The sequence below is a fragment of the Dermacentor albipictus genome, chromosome 7, assembly GCF_038994185.2.
Source record: "Dermacentor albipictus isolate Rhodes 1998 colony chromosome 7, USDA_Dalb.pri_finalv2, whole genome shotgun sequence".
Lineage (NCBI taxonomy): Eukaryota > Metazoa > Arthropoda > Arachnida > Ixodida > Ixodidae > Dermacentor > Dermacentor albipictus.
The window spans coordinates 128,275,512-128,295,204 of record NC_091827.1 but is presented as its reverse complement, the minus strand read 5'-3'; the positions used below and the strand labels follow the sequence as shown (position 1 = coordinate 128,295,204).

General features: G+C 49.6%; 1 protein-coding gene across 14 annotated transcripts in view; it reads right to left on the bottom strand.

Annotated features, from left to right (window-relative positions):
* Positions 1 to 19,693, bottom strand: part of LOC135907082 (uncharacterized) — a 307,176-nt gene that overhangs the window by 133,321 nt on the left and 154,162 nt on the right. For 12 of the 14 annotated variants that reach the window (XM_070522699.1, XM_070522700.1, XM_070522705.1 and 9 more), the window contains one exon: positions 12,374 to 12,558. In XM_070522699.1, coding sequence (XP_070378800.1) covers positions 12,374 to 12,558 — 185 coding nt within the window. Of the gene's footprint in view, positions 1 to 11,674; positions 12,559 to 19,693 lie in introns of those variants that run through there. The other 2 variants (XM_070522706.1, XR_011507589.1) reach the window with 2 other exon arrangements.

Below are 19,693 nucleotides of genomic sequence, written 5' to 3'. Positions count from 1 at the left end.
GGCACAGATGGCGTCGCGGCATTTGCCCCCCTTCAGAAGGAGCATCGTCCCGATGCTTGGCGGGTAGCACCCGGTGTTCAGCCCACCAGCAAGTGTCCATGTCATTCAGCCAAATAAGGTTTCATTCGCACCACGTGCACAGTCTCAGGCAGGTCGTGACGGCACCGCGAGCATGATTGGCTGTCAGGAATGACTTCATAGTTGACGTCGCTAAGGCGTCGTGAACCTTGTACGGTCCGAAGTATCGGCGCAGAAGATCCTGGCGAGGCTTCGGCGGCGCACTGGAGCCCAAACCCAGACTCTTTGGCCGGGCTGGTAGACGACGCATCGATGGCGTTGATTGTAACGTCGCGCATCACGGTCTTGCTGGCTAGTTATGCGAACGCGTGCGAGCTGTCTTGCTTCTTCGGCGCGCTCTGTAAAATCTGCGGCGTCATTCTCGGAATCGCTGGAATCATGAGGAAGCATAGCATCCAGCATTGTAGTCACTTCTCGACCGTGGAGGAGACTGAATGGCGTCATTCTTGTTGTTTCTTGCCGAGCCGTATTGTCAGCAAACGTTACGTAGGGTAATATTTGGTCCTAGTTCTTGTGTTTCACATCGACATACATGCACAACATGTCTGCAAGAGTCTTGTTGAGGCGCTCCGTAAGTCCATTGCTTTGCGGGTGATAAGCTGTCGTCCTTCTGTGTGCTGTGCCACTGAGCGTGAGTACAGTTGGCAAAAGTTCAGCCATGAATGTGGGTCCCCTGTCGGTTACGATGACCGCTGGAGCACCGTGCCTAAGGACGACGTTTTCGATGAAGAACTGCGCGGCTTCGGCTGCTGTTCTGCTTGGAAGTGCTTTGGTTTCTGCATAACGCGTAAGGTAATCTGTCGCAACTATGATCCACTTACTTCCTGCAGTTGATATTGGGAATGGGCCCAAAAGGTCCATCCCAATTTGTGCAAACGGTGTTTCCGGCACTTGAACGGGATGTAATAGTCCGGCAGGTTTCGAAGGTGGCACTTTTCGTCGCTGACAGTCAAGGCACGTTCGAACGTAGTGCTTCACGTGTGTTGCGAGCCGTGGCCAGTAGTATTTCTCTTTGATCCGTGCTAATGTTCTTGTGTAGCCTAGGTGGCCCGACGTAGCTTCATCGTGACAGGCCTGCAAGATTTCACTGCAGAGAGTTTTAGGGATGACCAGTAGATATCTCTTCCCCGTTGAAAAGAAGTTCCTCTTAAAAAGAACACGGTTTCGTATGCAGAATGATGACAAGTTCCTTGAGAACAATCTGGGCTTGTTTGTGGTGCGGCCTTCTAAGAAATCAATTAGTGAAGCGAGGTCGTGGTCATCTTGCTGTTGTTGAGAGATGGTAGCTGCACCAACAACTCCTAAAAAGCCTGCGGATTCGTCATCATCTCGGCCTGACGACTCGATCGGTGATCTGGAAAGGCAGTCAGCGCCTAAGTTGTGTCGTCCCGATTTATAGACCACTGTCATGTCATACTCTTGAAGCCGTAGGCTCCAGCGTGCCAAACGTGCAGATGGATCTTTCATGTTGGTCAACCAACAGAGAGAATGATGGTCACTTATGACTTGAAATGGGCGGCCATATATGTACGGGCGGAACTTGGTAATGGCCCATACTACAGCCAAGCATTCCTTCTCTGTGGTGGAGTAGTTCGACTCGGCACGTGACAGTGTTGTACTCGCGTAAGCGATGACTCGCTCAGCGCCGTCTTGCCGCTGAACAAGGACGGCACCTAGACCCACATTGCTGGCGTCGGTGTGGATCATTGTCGGCGCATCCACGTCAAAGTGGGTAAGAACAGGCGGAGTTTGTAGACGGTGCCGCAACTCGTTAAATGCCGCCTCCTGTTCCTCGCCCCACATAAACGTGACATCTTCTCTGGTTAGGCAGGTGAGCGGTGAGGCGATGCGTGCAAAACCCGCAATATATTGCCGGTAATATGAGCATAGGCCCAGGAAGCGTCTGACTGCCTTCTTGTCCGTAGGCCTTGAAAACTTTGCGACGGCTGCGATTTTCTCAGGATCAGGTCTGACGCCTGTGTGACTTACAATGTGGCCCAAAAACTGTAGTTCTTGATAGCGAAAGTGGCACTTTTCAGGTTTTAAGGTAAGCCCAGCGGACCGTATGGCTTGAAGAACTGACCGTAGCCGACTGAGATGTTCATCAAATGTGGCAGAATAAACAATCACATCGTCTAGGCACACTAAGCAAGTCTTCCACTTAAGGTCTGAGAGAACAGTATCCATTAGTCTTTGGAACGTGGCTGGGGCGGAGCACAAACCAAAAGGAAGAACTCTGAATTCATAGAGCCCATCAGGCGTCACAAACGCAGTCTTTTCGCGATCCCGCTCATCGACCTCTATTTGCCAGTATCCACTTTTTAAGTCCATCGATGAGAAGTAACGTGCATGCCGTAGCCTGTCGAGGGAATCGTCGATGCGTGGTAAGGGATACACATCTTCTTTCGTGACCCGATTGAGCTTGCGATAGTCGATACAAAACCTCAGGCTGCCATCCTTCTTCTTAACGAGTACCACGGGCGATGCCCAAGGGCTTTTCGACGGCTGCATAACATCATCGTCCAGCATTGTCTTGACTTGCTGCTGTATTGCTTCACGCTCTTTCTCAGCCACGCGATATGGATGCTGTCGGATGGGTATTGCTGTTTCCTCCGTAATGATGCGGTGTTTCGTCAGTGGTGTTTGACGCACTCGGGACGTTGTAGAGAAGCAGTCTTTAAAATGGTCAATCAGTTCTCTGAGCCCTTGTTTCTGTTGCGGCGCTAAACCTGGGTCAACGTCGACGACGGGTATAGATGGCATCGTATCGATGGTTGATTCCTGTTTTACAGCAAAGCAGTGTTGGACGTGGTCCATTTCGTCAAAGTACGCCACAGCGGTGCCTTTACTGATGTGCCGGCGTTCACTGGTAAAATTTGTCAGTAGTACCTCTGTGCGACCGCCGATTAGGCTGACGATACCCCGAGCGATGGCAATACCTTGATGGAACAGAAGTGCAGTTAGTTGTTCGGCTACACCGTCCTTGTCAAACTGTTCTCCGCAACTTACGGAGACAAGACTGCATGATAGTGGTGGTATGCAGACGTCGTCGTCGGTGACACGTAACGATGTACGTCGGCGCTCTTCGTCTTGGCTCGTGTCTGTACTAGTTGACAAGGTTATCTCGCCGTCCCGTATGTTAACCACGGCGCCGTACTCCCGCAAGAAGTCCATTGCAAGGATGAGTGATCTGCAGCACTCGTTTAAAATCATAAAAGTGGCGACAAAAGCTGTATTTCCTATCTGGAGCCGTGCAGTACATTTTCCTGTAGGTACCATTATCTGGCCCCCGGCATTTCGAATATAAGGGCCCGTCCATTGCATTCTGACTTTCTTAAGCCGGTCTGCCAACTGCTCACTCATTATCGAAAAGTCTGCACCAGTATCAACTAAAGCTGTCACGTCGTGCCCATCAATTGTTAAGAGTAGGTCGGCACTTACAAATTCGTCGGCGTCCTGTTTCTCCGGGTTGCTGTGCTGGTTTCTCAGTAATAATGGGGGATTTTCGGTGGTTCGACGACTTGCAACCTTCTCCCCGGAGGTCGCTGATTTCAGTTTCCCCGCCGTGGGCTTGGAGAGCGGCCTCGTACCACGTCGGTGAAACTGCGACGGTTCGGCGAAGAATAAGGTAATGGAGACGGCGAGCGCGACCGCAGATTAGCTGAGCTGCCTTGTTCCTGACTGACACTGTCGTCGAAGCGTGGATGTCTCTCTGGAAACTGGCGCGGAGTGGCAGGTGACATTTCCTGGATGCCACGCGGGCGATGAGGGCAAAAACGATAAATGTGCCCTGGTTCGCCACAGTGAAAACACAATGGTCGGCGATCAGCAGTGCGTCATACGTCGGTCCTGCGAGGCTGGGGTCGCCTGAAATGCTCCCGCTGTGTCCAGGCAGCAATAGGTGGCCGCTGGTGGTACTGCTGTACCGGCATGGTAGAAAGCGGGTGACGGACAGCGTCTGCGTGGCTATATGCGCGTGGCTCGAAGCGCGGCTCGGGACTCAGTTAAGGGAGCGGCTCAGGAGGTGCTAATGCTTGCCGAATTTCTTGGCGAACAACTTCAGCGACCGAAGCAACAGTAAACTCCTTCGGTGCCACAGTTTGCTTCGCAATCTCCTCGCGCACAATGTCTCTTATCAGTTGACGCAGCGAGGTCTCGTCTGTCACTGTGAGTACTGCGGCTCCTGCAGGCGCATCGTTAGTCAGGCGTTCGTATTGCCGACAACGCTGCTGGAGCGCCCGCTCGATTGATGTGGCTTCCTTAATGAATTCTTCCACTGTTGTAGGCGGGTTACGCACGAGACCAGCGAATAGCTGTTCTTTGACGCCGCGCATGAGATGGCTCAGCTTCTTCGAATCCGGCATGTTGGGATCCGCGCGACGAAACAAACGAGACATGTCCTCGGCAAACATGGAGACACTTTCATTGGGCTTCTGAATGCGCAACTCGAGAAGTCGTTGTGCATTATCTCGGCGATCAGTGCTTCCGAAGGTGTCAAGTAGCCGACGGCAAAATTCGTCCCATGTTGTCAAATGTGCCTCGCGCTTTTGGAACCACGTCCTTGCGCTACCTTCAAGAGCGAAGTACACATGAGAAAGCTTCTGGTCCGGACGCCACTGATTGACCTTAGCCACGCGTTCGTACTGATCCAGCCAGTCTTCGGCGTCTTCGTACGTGTCACCGTGGAAGCTTGAGGGGACTAGATTGTTTTGGAGAGTCACCTGTGTTGGACTTGCAATCGCCATTTGCTGAGTCATTGAGGTCGCTGACGAAGTTCGTTGCAAGAGACCGAATTCCGGGCACAGACCTTGCAGGCGGCGGCTTGCACGGTGCACAGTGTTATGTTTGTGCCTTGGCATTTGCCTGACGGGAGGCCAGTGCTGTGGTGTGTCGACCGTGGAGGCATCATTCATCCCCACATGGTGTCCGCTTCGGGCACATGACGACAAAGTGCACGGCTTGGGTGTCCTCGCGGCTGCACGGCGTCAACTACGGAAGCGGCCGCCGGCTCACCGACTGCTATTCGGCCCCTCCTCGTGCGGGCAGCAATGCACCCCCTCCCTCCTTTGTGCGGCGGCGGCGCCCAGGGGCAACCCTTTTAGCGACCACCCAAGGACTATGGTTCAACACCTTGCCTTGCAGAGTGGTCCCTTTGTCGTATGCCGGGCCATTGAACTTGCCCAGCGCACCATACCGACCGACCGCCAGATTGGCCTGACGGCGCAGCGCGGTGCCCGGAGGCGCCGGCCACTGAAAGCGGCGTTGGGACCACGGAGGCTGCCCGGACCCTCTCTCTCTCGAAACTGTTCGTCCTTAGGGACTGTCTGGGGAATCTGGGGACGGGAAGTGTTATTTAAGCAGCTTGGAGCTGCTCGGTTGGTCTCTCCTGATATCCACGCCAACTTGTACATACTGTAGAAAGAATTCTTCGCCGAGAAAGCTCTCCTCGTCTCTGACTCTGCGTGAAGTGGGGTCAAGACCTCCTGCCGGCCACGCATACCTCGGCACATGCAACAGCTGGATGGCGAGCGGTGGGATCGAGCCTGAAGTATGACGGATGACAGCACACCGAGATCACGGGGACGGTCAGCTTAGGGCTGGTGAGTGTTGGCTTTGCTCTTTTGAGTGACCAGGCTGACGGAATAGAGGTGTAATCCTATTCGCTGGTAGGGACCTGCCGCAGAAGCGTGTGTTTTGGTACTTCTGGGTAGAGGTCGAGGCATTGTCACACCAGTGTTCCGCGATGGATCTCAAACGGTTGCTTAGAACTCAGCTCATATCCCTTTGCGAAGAGCTAGGCGTTGAAGTTCAGCTTCAAATGACGAAAGCAAGTATCATTGAAGCGATTGAGAGCACGGATCTTGCGAAAGAGGAAATCGTAGAAATGTGGAACGAAATCCTAAGGCGCAAGGCGGACGAGCAGAAGCTAACAGAGCTTCAGATAGAGAAACTTCGACTTGAAGTCGAGTTGAGAAAGACTAGTGTGGTTCCGGAATCAGAGGGAGCAGGTAGACATGACCTTTATGATCTATCTAAACTTATGCAGCCCTTCAAGGTTGGGCAAGATATACGCCTGTATCTAGTAAATTTCGAGAGAACTTGCGAAAAGTCAAAATTTGTTCGCAGCACTTGGGCGCGGCACTTGCTTAGTTTGTTGCCCTGCGAGGTAGCAGATGTGCTTGCGAGGTTGCCTGCGGATGATTCTGACGACTATGATCAGGTGAAAGAGAGCCTATTGAAGTGGTTTCATTTGTCAGCAGAGGCATTCAGGCAGAGATTTCGAAGTCTGAACAAAAGGCAGGGCGCCACTTTTGCTGACTTTGCTTATGAGTTAAAGGTAAATTTGGCCGAGTGGTTAAAGGGCGCCAAAGCTTTTGGCAGCTTCGAAAAGGCGTTAGAAGTGTTTGCCTTGGAGCAGTTTTATTCAAAGGTGCCGGAGGCAATGAAACTTTGGATCCAAGACAGAGATCGTGTCGAGTCGGTGGAGTCAGCCGCTGACCTGGCGGATCAGTATGCCTCACGCAGAGGAATTAAAGAGGAGGCTACGATCGCCGGTGCGGGGGATAAGAGAGGCTGGGAGGGTACATGTAGGCCCAGTAATGGGAAAGATGCTGCGAAATAAATGGAGCCGAAGGTTCACGAGCAGCCGATAGGGGAACAGGAGAGAGAGATTCGCGAGAAACGTTCACAGAAGAGCTTGTTCGAAGAACGGAGGCCAGTGACGTGCTTTAACTGCAACGAAACCGGTCACATAGCTGTCGGCTGCCGCAAACCAAAGGTTGTGTTCGCGTACGTTTCTGACTAGCAGAATAATGATGAGCTGCTCAAACCGCACCTGTCTAAACTGCAGGTGAATGGGAAAAACAGCAACGTGTTGCGGGACAGTGGAGCGACCATTGACTTGGTGCACTCAGATTATGTGAAGCAGGAGCAGTACAATGGCAAATGCGCTTGGATAAAGCCTGTGTTAGAGGACACGAGTGTCTGCCTTCCGATCGCAGATGTGGTGCTCAGCGGGCCGTTCGGTGAAGTGTGTACTGAGGCGGCTGTTTCTAACAAGCTGCCGTCGCAGTACACTTACTCGTTCTCTAACCGCACCGATCGCCTAATGAGGGACCAGGGTAAAGATTGGGTGGAGGGTAGCGTTCAGGCTCTAACGACATCTAAAGCGCGTGCCTTGGCTCCTAAACCGGAAATGCAAGAACGTGATACCGACGTGGAAGTGAGCCAACCACTCGGCGATGAGTGCGAAATTGAGCCAGAAAACCCTTCAGTATCTGTGAGTAGTGAGGGAGAGACTGTTAAGCATGAGAGAGAGATTGCAGAAAATGCAGAGGTGAAGGCTCTTGGGCAATCAGGCAGAACAACCAGACAAACCAAGTTCGAGATCGCATTGATGAAGGACGTCGAATGTGTCGACAGGTTATTTGTCCTCCCGTGCTCTAGCTCGCTAGATAGCACGCTAGCAAAAGTGACGAGAGAGGTTCTCATTAAGGAGCGGATGCTAGAACTTCAAATAATCGAGCCTTGCGAGAGCTCTTATGCTTCTCCGCTCATTCTTGTAGAGGTCCCGGGTAAAGACCCACCACCTTGCATTTATTACCGGAAGCTGAATGCGACAACCAAAGATCAGATCTGTCCCATTCACCAATATTCAGAACTAGCGGCTACACTGACCGATTCTTTAAGAAAATCGGCTCTCGAAAGAGTAATTTGGGATGACGCCAATGAGCACATGTTTCAGGGGCTCAAAGCGGCTCTCTCGGATTCTCCCGTGCTGCGTGCACCGAACTACGACCGACCCTCCATTGTACAGTGCGATGCAGGCAATCGTGGGTTGGGGGTTGTGTTGTGTCAGGAGGGTGACAATGGTGAAGAGCACCCTGTGTTATGCGCCAGCCGAAAGCTCACGGTACGAGAGGAGGCCTATAGCTCATCGGAAAAAGAAGGTGCATGCCCTGTTTGGGCATCTCAAAACCTAGCCTGCTACCTTTACGGAACGACATTTGTCTTTGTGACTGATCATTGCCCGCTAAAGTGGCTGGCTCAAATGTCAGGCAAGAATCCCCGATTGTTAAGGTGGAGTCTAGCACTTCAGGAGCTGAATTTCAGCGTGCGCTATTGAAAGAGAGCAGCTAATGCCAATGCTGATGGTTTAAGCCGCGCCTTTTAGTTTATCTTGCCAGCTTGTACTAAATTTCTTTTGACTGCAACTGTATAGTTTTGTTTATTTACCTTGTGAAGAAGCGAGAACACTTGTGTGACTGCCAGAAGTTAACGAAGTATGGGAGTTTTCACTGTCAATGTCAGCTTGGTCGCTTGGGGAGTATGGCTTGCACTGCCGAGCCAGTGGTTTCGTTCTGCGTGATTTAGGAGAAAATGAAGAGACAGGAGGCGAAGCAGATCTCTTCCGTCGAGCAGCTGAGACTTCTCACCGTGCGAGATCTTCCCCGTCGGCGGAGGAGCTGTTATGTTTGTGCCTTGGCATTTGCCTGACGGGAGGCCAGTGCTGTGGTGTGTCGACCGTGGAGGCATCATTCATCCCCACATGGTGCCCGCTTCGGGCACATGACGACAAAGTGCACGGCTTGGGTGTCCTCGCGGCTGCACGGCGTCAACTACGGAAGCGGCCGCCGGCTCACCGACTGCTATTCGGCCCCTCCTCGTGCGGGCAGCAATGCACCCCCTCCCTCCTTTGTGCGGCGGCGGCGCCCAGGGGCAACCCTTTTAGCGACCACCCAAGGACTATGGTTCAACACCTTGCCTTGCAGAGTGGTCCCTTTGTCGTATGCCGGGCCATTGAACTTGCCCAGCGCACCATACCGACCGACCGCCAGATTGGCCTGACGGCGCAGCGCGGTGCCCGGAGGCGCCGGCCACTGAAAGCGGCGTTGGGACCACGGAGGCTGCCCGGACCCTCTCTCTCTCGAAACTGTTCGTCCTTAGGGACTGTCTGGGGAATCTGGGGACGGGAAGTGTTATTTAAGCAGCTTGGAGCTGCTCGGTTGGTCTCTCCTGATATCCACGCCAACTTGTACATACTGTAGAAAGAATTCTTCGCCAAGAAAGCTCTCCTCGTCTCTGACTCTGCGTGAAGTGGGGTCCTGACCTCCTGCCGGCCACGCATACCTCGGCACACGCAACAACAGGTGTCTCGACGCGTGGATGATGTCTTGAAGGGCTGGACGCAGGGCTACTCGCAGGAGTCGTCCCTATCATTAGGCGATGATGCGATACCCCGCACTTCCACCAGTGTCACGGCTCACTTGAGTCAAGAGCGGAGAGCGTTATTTCAATCTTGACAATTAGAACAAGCGTTCAGTCTTCGCTTCTTCTTCTCTAGCACGCTCGCTTGCACACACGAGGTCGTCGTCCTCGTCGTCAGTGTGGTTGGGCACAGATGGCGTCGCGGCAATATGTCGCCTAGAAGTCAAGTGCACTTGTCGAAACGTTGGCTTCTGCTTTCATCTTGTTCTCGTTTGGTAATTAACTTCGCATTGCATAACACCAAAGGTAGTGGGTTCGACTCTCACCAAAGGTCATGGATGTGACTCCCACCAAAGGTCATGGATTCGTGCCCCTAAATTAGCTCTTTTCTTCATTACTTGTACGCAAATACCACAAGGCATCGGTTCGACTACCACGAAAAGTCGTGGGTTCGAGTGCCTAATTAACTAGGCCCTAATTAATTTCGCCTTAGTTACAACAAAGGTCATGAGTCCGACTCCCACCAGTGGTCATGGGTTCTGCTACCACCAAAGGTCGTGCGTTCATGTGCCATAAATAACTCAATTTTAATTATCTGTGCCTGAATTAACTACCTTTTATTTACAACAAAGGCAATGGTTCCGACCTCCACGAAAGGCCGGGAGCTCAAGTGTCTTAATTAACCCCATTCTAATATACTGTACGTTATTTAGCTTCGGATTAATTAACACCAATGGTTCGATTCCCACCAAAGGTCGAGAGTTCGTAGCTATTTTGGACTTTCAAGTGATCGCGCCGACAACGCCGAATTTTACGGCTAATGAGCCTTATAATCATTTGCCATTTAAACTGTGCAGTGGAAGGCAATGCAGCAACCTGGCTATGTCCTACCTGTACCGAACTGGACTCAGATGTCTCGCGGCCTTTTTTTTTCTTTACAAGTTTTCAGTTTGCTTACAGAAAACCAGAAAGGTCAGGACTGAAGGCGCTAGCATGCGCTTGACTGAGGCCCTGACCCCTTTCATCTTGCTCCTCTCCATGGAGAATATTCTACGCTGGCGGGTGGCCCCGAGCAAAACCCTGCATTCGGCAGAAAAACAGGAACTTGTAAACGTTCAACTCGTACCAGACAGGGCTAGGTTACTTTTCTTCTCCATTCTTGCCATTTGTCTAAAGCAGCGCCTCCGTCTCGTAACCTTGGTTCTTCATCGCCTGTCTACACGGGTGTGTGGCAGTGAGCCAAAGCACGCAGTCGGCGGTAACACCGCAACGCAGAAGCCTTCAACGCGTATTGAAGACAGCCAATTTCTTTCGTACCCCTTTAGCTTGTTTCTCATCATCTGGCTTAGGCAGCGCTTTCTTGCCGTACCCATGGTTCTGTAGCACCTATTTGTGCATATAGGTTGCATCGAGAAAAAGTGTGCAGTCGACGTAAAATCAGCAAGCGGGCATCGCTAGACACGTACAGAACACGGCCGGGTTTCTTCGTGGCATTTCATCTAGCTACTGGCCATTTTGCATAAACAGAGTGCCTGTCCTGTAATCCTGTTTCTGCAATACTTATGCACGCCGGTAGGTTGCACTGAGAAAAACGACGCGGTTGGTGGCAATACAGCAACTCCGCAACGCTCAATTCGTTCAACACGGCTAGGTTTCTTCGTCGCCTTTCATTTTCCTGGTCGACATCGTGCTCAAGCAGGGCTCCCGTCCCATAACACTGGTTGCGCAGAACCTATCTTAGCGCGTCGGTGGCACCGAGGTAGTCTCTACAGCCGGCGGTGATACAACAACATGGCAACCTTAAACTCGCACTGAACACGACCAGGTTTCTTTGTAGCCTTACTGCTCGCTTCGTGACCGAAGCCGCGTTACCGTCGGGTATACTTTGTTCTGTAGCGCCTATCTACGCGAGTTCTTAGCAGAGGAGGCGGCGGCAATACAGTAACCCGACAAGACTATAGTTGTGCCGAACATGAATAGCTTTTTACTGCGAAGCTGTATGTGGCTAGCCGATTCGTCTGTCTGTCGCCTGTACGCAGAAAACCCCATGGCACAACACCTGTGCATGCGCGAAAAAAGAAAGAGCAAGAGAGGCTTGTGCGTAGCTGCGCCAGTGGTGTGAAGTCGTTGAAGTCAAGCAACCCGTCCTTCAAATGCTTGTTGTTTGTCGGTCTCGCATGACTTCCATTCCCCATTGCCTTTCGGAAGTTGTATTCTACTGGATGCTTTCCACTGCTAGGGTAGGCCTCCAGAGTCTAAGGAAAAGCGTGCAAATTTAGTTCTGACTTCAATGAACGCATCCAGGGTAAACTGATATTTATTTTCAAGCACAACTTTTGCCTTTCTGGCGACCACAGTCCAGTCCTCTCAAACATACTTCAACTCAAACCTCTAAACAAAAGACGTGTAAAATGAGACATTCTGTTCCTTTATAAGGTGGTCTATGGCGTTATACAGTGCATGAAGTTTCTTGATTATCTACAATTTTCCGAGCCTCAAAAGTATACCAGGCCCAGTTCCGCATGTTCTGCCTGACATCGTTGCACTAAAGGCTGTCCTATGTCTCACCTCCAAAAAACATACAAGTACTCTGCCTGAATTGACATATTTAAGAGTTCATTAAATATAAATGAGTTCATTATAAATGAGAATTAAATATAAATGAGTTTGAGAGTTCATAAATGTAGAGAATGTTGTATGATTAACTACGTTTTACGTGTGCTTCATGCTATTCTGTTTCCCTATTTGTTTCTGTATCTCGAATTTCTTTGTTTAGCGCATTTGCCTTTATTCGCATCCTCACACATTACCTTTTAATTAAACCAGCGCGAACACTGCCTACTTTCTCCTGGACATTAAAATTAACATTTGGCAGACTGACTGATTGATTGATTGATTGATTGATTGATTGATATTAGTGATATAATGTACCTGCCAGATCACTGAAATTTTGGAGCTCGAGCGTTTTTATTCTGTTTTTTTGACCGGTATTAGAAGGTAACTGGCGCTCAACGTTAAGAATTTCAAGGCCACGTCGGTAGGCTTGCAAACAGGATGCTTGCCTTGATATACGCATGACGCATGTTACCTGGTTCTGCAGCCAACTCAACGAGCACATCTACACTGCCACTTGGTGTTGCGATGAAATTGACGTAGTGTGTGGTGCTATTGAGTGTCGCTGCACCATCAAAATGCGCCCGAACCGAGTTGAAGGAGCCATAGCATCCGATGGTGACTTCACTGCCGATCCAGCCGGGTGCCGAGCAGAAACCCCTGTGGAAGAAAGCGGCAAAACCGCATGAAAGACATTAGACCAGCTACCATACTGCATAGTGTTTTCAACAGGAAGACGACAGAACAAATAATCAGGAAGCAGGCGAGGCAGGCCAAGCCCAAACAAGATTTAGCTTCAAACTGATAACGCATCTAAGTATCATTTGACATGTATTGCAACTGAGAAGCGTTTTGCTGAGAAAATAGGTATTTCACATCTGCAGCATGTAAAATTATTCGCTGCTATGTTTGCACTCAGGTAGATAAGTAATGTTTAAAATCAATAGCGATAACTCCACTTTCAATTTTTCATATGAAGCACTGAATATTTTGCTGACGGTGGCAAGTAATTCTTGAACTAAGTATATTGGGAGGGGGGGAGATTTACTTCAAAAATGTATTGCAGCAAACTTATAAATGTCACCTCCTGAGACCTGACGATGCCTAGGGCTGCATTTTCTTTTTCAAGTCGGTTCTTATAGCTTGGTATGTACTTAACTCTAATATAGTTAGCAATGATGATTGTGCAAGGCGTAGAAGTTGTACGTCAGTAATAGCTTAGTTAGCTCGATTCTTTAAGCTTGAAGAGAGGTTGCTGTCGGGCTGCTAAGCACAAGGTCGCGGTATCGAATCCCAGCTATGGCACCCGTATTTCAGGGGGGAAGTGATGTGCGTAAAACAGCTTCTTGGTCTGTAGAGTGAAATGACATACACACAAGCTAGAAGAATACAGTACGAGCTCTATCTCTCAACAAAATCTTTATTGAAACCTTCAACATAAGTTATTGCAAATACCGCAGCATAAGAACATGGCGAGATCTAAAGTCTATCAGTTAAACAATATCACGAGATAGCAAAGCCATAAAAACCAAACAACAAAAGGCACTACTTGAGATTGACGCATGTGCTGTGAATATATTGAACTTCGCTCTCTAACAGAGATATTGATGCTTGGCTAACACAAGTCTCCCCTAATCTTTTAAGGTGAAATGCTTCAATTATTTAGCGTGTGGCTTGACATTTGTGTCTTGAAACGACTTTTGTCCCTTCAAACAAAGGTTGAAAACCTCCATTGAAGCAATGCAACGCTAGATGTGAAGTACTAAGGTTGTTAAGTGATTGGTTATGTTCGTTTAGTCTGATATTGAGGCGCCTGCTGCTCTGTGCAATGTGAGCCTTCCCGCACTTCAGTGGAATCTGATAATCTATACCAGTGTTACAAGGCACTAAAGGGGATACATGCCTAACGCCGCAGTACTTTTTTATTCTTTTGCCCCCCTGTTCAAGTTTCCCATTTATCATAAGGCACATCAGAGACAATTTGCGGGCGGACCGAGTAAACCGTATTGATGTCATATTTACTGGCTACGTTCTTTCGTCTACCTCGTTGTTTCCCTGTGTTTGTTCTTTCTTAGGCGCAACCCTTCTTAAACCATAGCTATGCACGGACTCGCCCAGCAAAAACTAATCTACTGACCACGTTCCGCAAACAGCGTGGCAACCTATGTACCATATCAAACTCTTTTTATTTTGCTGTTTTTCTTAAAAAAGGGGCAGGGCAAAAGAAGAAAAAATGATTTTAGCCTGAGACATGTGTCCCCTTTAGTGCCTTGTAACACTGGCACAGTTTATCAGATTCCACTCAAGTGCGGCAAAGCTTAAATTGCACAGTGTGGCAGATGTCTCATTATCAGGCTAAAAGAACAGAAGCACTCACTTCACAATCCTAATGCTTCACATCTAGCGCCACATTGTTTCGTTTGCGGTTGTGAACCTTTGCTTGAAGACACAAAAGTCCTTTCAAGACAAATGTCAAACCACACGCGAAATAATTAAGCCATTTCACATTAAAAGATCAGGAGAGACTTATTTTGGCCTAGCATGAATATCTCTCTTAGAAAGCTAATTTCGTAAAGAATTTGGAAGGGATTACAGACGTTCTCCCTAGGTCATTTAGCCGAAGATTGTCTTCGTTTTCACTTCAAGATAACCTACTTGTAAAGCAGAACTCACGAATCTCCGCCAACTAGCTTCTTGTTGTTCCCTCAGCACTGCATCCAGAAGTACGGCATTCCTTACATGACGATCAAACCACTGCGCACCTCACTCGCTACGCCGAAGCGAAAGCTCTGCCTAATGGCAGTGCGGCTGAAGTAGCCAAATTTTTTCTTCGAGAGCATCCTGCTGCGTAATGGTGCTCCAAAAGTCGTGATTACTGGGCCCCTTCGATTTTCAGAGTTCTGGCAGCCAAGTGGCAGCCAGTTAGTTCCGGTTCTGATAGGAAGTTATGTGGGCTGGGATCCCAAGACAACCCAAACCTTCCCGAAGTTTGCAAAATCGAGCGCTGGTACAGCTGGCCAAATCTAAACATGCTACCAGCATGGCAGTGCCCGGTGAGGCCAGCACGCGCTCGGCGTAGTCAGCCGATTCATGCGTAACGAGCTTGAAAATGTATAGTTGCATTAAGGAATACGATAACTTTCGCTCGATTTCGCGCGACTCGGCGCAGGACGCGCACTGGGGTGACCTCACCTTGCGCAACGCAACACATGGCCTCCGACGCGACCGGTGACAAGACGTGAAATCGCGCGTAAGTGATTGTATACTCGAACGAGATAGGGCGAGGATCGCTGCTCGCAGCGATCACGTCGCCCACTGGCGACATTGATGAGTTGGCGTTGTGCGATCACAAAACATGAAAAAGCAGATTACCGGGTACGTCTCATACGCATAAAATTTCGTGCCGACCTCCTTGGGCTTCGATTTCAGAAAGTTTGTTATGGCTGATGGAGCTTCTCATATAGACCCTAAGGCAGGCACGTACCCAGGATTTTTTTTCGGGGGGGGCCCACCACCTCTATCATCATCATCATCATCATCATCATCATCATCTTGTTTTATGTGCACTGCAGGATGAAGGCCTCTCCCTGCAATGCGATCTCCAATTACCCCTGTCCTGCGCCAACCGATTCCAACTAGCGCCCGCGAATTTCCTAATTTCATCGCTCCGTCCAGTCTTTTGTCGTCCTCGATTGCCTTTTTCTTCTCTTGGTAACCATTCTGTAATCCTAATGGTCCAACGGTTATCTAACCGGCGCATTACATGGCCTGCCCAGCTACATTTTTTCCTCTTGATGTCAATTAGAATATCGTCTATACCCGTTCGCTCTCTGATCCAAACCGCTCTTTCTCTCTCTTAACGTTATGCCTAGCAATCTTCGTTCGATCGCTCTTTGCGTGATCCTTAACTTGCTCTCAAGTCTCTGCCCCATATGTCAGCACTGGCAAAATGCACTGATTGCACACCTTACTTTTCAATAATAATGGTAAGCTTACAGTCAGGAGCTGGCAATGTCTGCCGTATGCGATCCAACCTATTTTTATTCTTCTGTGAATTTCCTTCTCATGATCAGGGTTGCCTGTGATTAATTGACCTAGGTAAACGTGCTCCTTCACAGTCTCTAGTGGCCGACTGGCGATCGTGATCTCTTGTTCCTTTGTTGTTGTTGTTGTAGCCTGTGGCACGTGTGGCTCCTACCCACGATGGGGGATCGGCCAAGAAATGGGTGGATTATTCCAAAATATATAGAGCATAAATTTCCTAATATCTATGCGAATAGCATTGAATAGGGTTGAATTACCGGCTAAAATAAAATCAGGAAGGTGCTGTTGAATGAGGAATAATTAATTTAAAAGTAATAAAAAATAGAATTTAGCGGGGCATTCGTTTAGATTCTGTAAGGAATGTTTGGACAGCGAAGCATGCATCCCTGTGGCTGAATCCCAAAGTGGACGCCCCGAACGGAAGAATTGCAGTTTCCGTCAAGTCCAGGCCAAATCTTCGAAAAGGTATCTCCAACAATCTTTTTCTTTACGCAGCAAAGCGGCGGCAAGATAGAAGAAAGTGCTGTATCGTCTCCTCCTCCTCACAAAAAGAACAAAGGGGAGAGGGAACCAAACCCGACCTGTATAAATAGAAATTTATGGAGGGAATGCGGCAGCGTAATTTGGTGAGGCAGACCTCAAGCATCTTTGTGTAACAAGATTCGCTATGCCAGGGAAATGCCAGGTGCTTATACTCTGGAGAAGCTGTCAAATGTGGCTTGCTGGGTTTCTGTGGGTTTCAAATGTGGTTTCTGTCAAATAGGAGTTTCTGTATCCTGTTCATTACTGTTTCTAAGTGAGGTATCGTGACTCCTCTTGGTACTGTATACAGGTCAGCTTAGAATCTTTCCGCTGCTTTTACTATATCTTCGAGATTACTGATGATATTCCCCTTTTTATCTTTTAGTGCATACATCATGGTTTGTCCTATGACAGGTTTCGTTTTTACTGATTTCAGGCTTCGTTCATATTTTTTAAGGCTTCTTCAGTGTTTCTCATGTTATAGTTTCGAATATCAGTTATTTTCGCCTTGTTGATCAGTTTTGACAGTTCCGCGAATTGCGTAACGCTGTGCGGCCGCCAGTCCCATACAACCGCGTAGAGCGCAGGACTCTGCGATTCTAGACGTACTGCGCTCACCGCGAAAGGTTAGAAAAACACCCACATAAGCACAGCAGAGAAGTGGCTACGTGAGGCGGTTCGACCGACAACTGTAGAAGCGTCATTCAAAACAAGTAATTGTTCTCCACTTCCGGCGGCGTTTTCTCTACTTCCTTTTTCAATAAAAAGATGTTGATCTATAAATATAGTCTCATAAACAACGCTTAACTTTTTTATTATTCGCTTTTGCTTGCAGTTTGGTTGTTGCCTTGGCTCTCTCCCTTAGTATATCGCTTAATTTCTCAACTCCTTGCGATTTTTGTGTCCAGTTGCCAATTTTGCACGAAAATTGCTATACAGTTAGGGAAAAACAGACGAGGTAACGGGCGACAGTCATCTAGCTTATGGGTTTAAGGGTTATTGGAGGGTTTCATGATGGACGCTCTTTCACATTATTTTATTTCCCACCTTATCTAACCGATATCACGTGTATAAGGTTCCGGGCATCTGCCAGGGTCGCGGCGAGCCGTAACTCAAGAAAATAATGAAGCAAAGGGAAAAGTTAAACGCAATTGGCGTTTTCTCCGGCCGCAACTCGTTTCATGAGAGTACAGACCAGCTGAGTAAGAGCCACATCCCTCTCCTGGTCCCAGGATCAGCCTAAACACAGAAGGTTGAACTAACAAAAGCAACAGCTATGCGCGTGACGGTTGCATAGATGGTGACAACTGAACGCATCTCGAGTTAATCGCGCGGGTGCGGAATCTATGAGAAACCAGTCCTTCACATTACAAGAGGTGCCGATAACTACCGCCGTCTAAAAGGAGTTAAAAAGGCAGCATAATGCTGACCGATGAACAGCTGTCAAGTCTCAACATTGATCTGGTGGCGCTTAGGAATGTGTGAGGAGTGGTGGCGTGGGTGGGGACAGGGGGGGGGGGGGAGGGGTATGCCACTTGATTTCGGGGGGGGCCCGGGCCCCCCCGGGCCCCCCCCTGGGTACGTGCCTGCCCTAAGGATCTGGGTACGCGGCTGGTGCATGAAAATGCACGCCGCCTGTGACCAGCGAAATGTTTCCCACGAAAAGCAACATTGATCGCGATCATGAGAGCAATATTACAATGTACGTTTGTCTAATGTACCGAGTTCAATCATTGTATACCTAGATCAATGGCCTGCAGTTCAAACACATATCGGTTTCGAGCTGCGACATAAGCATACGACGGAGAGACGGAGCGAACACGGGCTAGCTGCAAAGCCTTCGCTAACTGCAGAAGAAGAAGATATATACATACGCGAGATATGTGAAAAGGAATGCCACCAGAGAAAGACGAACCCAAAATGTACCGCAATGTGTGAATTAGCGTCTATAACTTGCGTGGAACACGATGCAGATAGCATGTACGCATGAAAGCGTGGCGTGGCACACACACACACACACACACACACACACACACACACTCACGCACGCACGCACGCACACACACACACAAACACACACACACACACACACACACACGCACGCACGCACACACGCACACACACACACACACACACACACAAGTTTCAAACGGTTCTCTACGGCTCGTATCACACCGCTTCGCAATGGGGAACGGAGCGTTAGCACCTAGAAAGATAACGCTAGAAGAAAGACAATCCGATGATTACAAGCGCCCGCGTTGCAATCCGTGAGCCTCTTTTCATGCCTCTTTTAGTCGTCTGCTAGCCTGAGAACTTCCACAGAGCAGCCAGACGAAACTCGTCCTGGCAGGCTCTGGCAGCACGCGGGCAGCAAGAACCGTCCCACCAAAGCAAAACGAGCGCCCGGCGGAAGTGCGTCGCGCAGTGGGCGGAGCAACCCGAGAAAAACCAAGACGCTCTCGCTGGCTCTGGCAGCCCGCGGGTAGCCAGAAGTGGAAAATCAAAAAAGCCCACTGAAAGAGGAACGGCTTTTACTGCGGATCTTACTCAAGCCATCCTGCAGTCAAGCCAGACAAGTCACCGGAGGACGACTGCCTATAACCCGCCGACGAATGGCCTAACGGAGCGACTGAACAAGACACTCGCTGACATGTTAGGGATGTACATCGACGTCGAACACAAGACTTGGGATGCAGTGCTTCCGCAAGTCGCTTTTGCTTACAGCACGGCAGTGCAACACACAACACAGATCACGCCGTTCAAGCTCGTTTACGGAAGGAACCCGACGATGACTTTCGACGCCGTGATGCCGCACGCCACCGGCGAAGGAAATGTTGACGTCGCCGCCTACCTACAGCGCCCAGAAGAACCGCAACAGTTCGCCCGCCCGCGCATCAAGAACCAACAGGAGACCGACAATCGGCACTACATACTACGATGACGCGACATCAAGTACCAGCCCAGCGGCCGTGTTTGGGTTCGGACCCCAATACGCCGACGAGGACTCAGCGAGAGACTACTTCGACGCTCTTTCGCACCTTATAAGATCATCGGATGCATTGGTGCACTCGACTATGAGGACTTGCCAGACGGCACTTCACTACCACAGCGGCGCCGCTCACGGCCTGAAATAGTCCTTGTTGTGCCACTTAAGCCGTTCTACCAGCGCTAACGAACATTGAGACTTTGCATAGCCGAACTCTGAACTTTCTTTTTTGGACTATGTTAC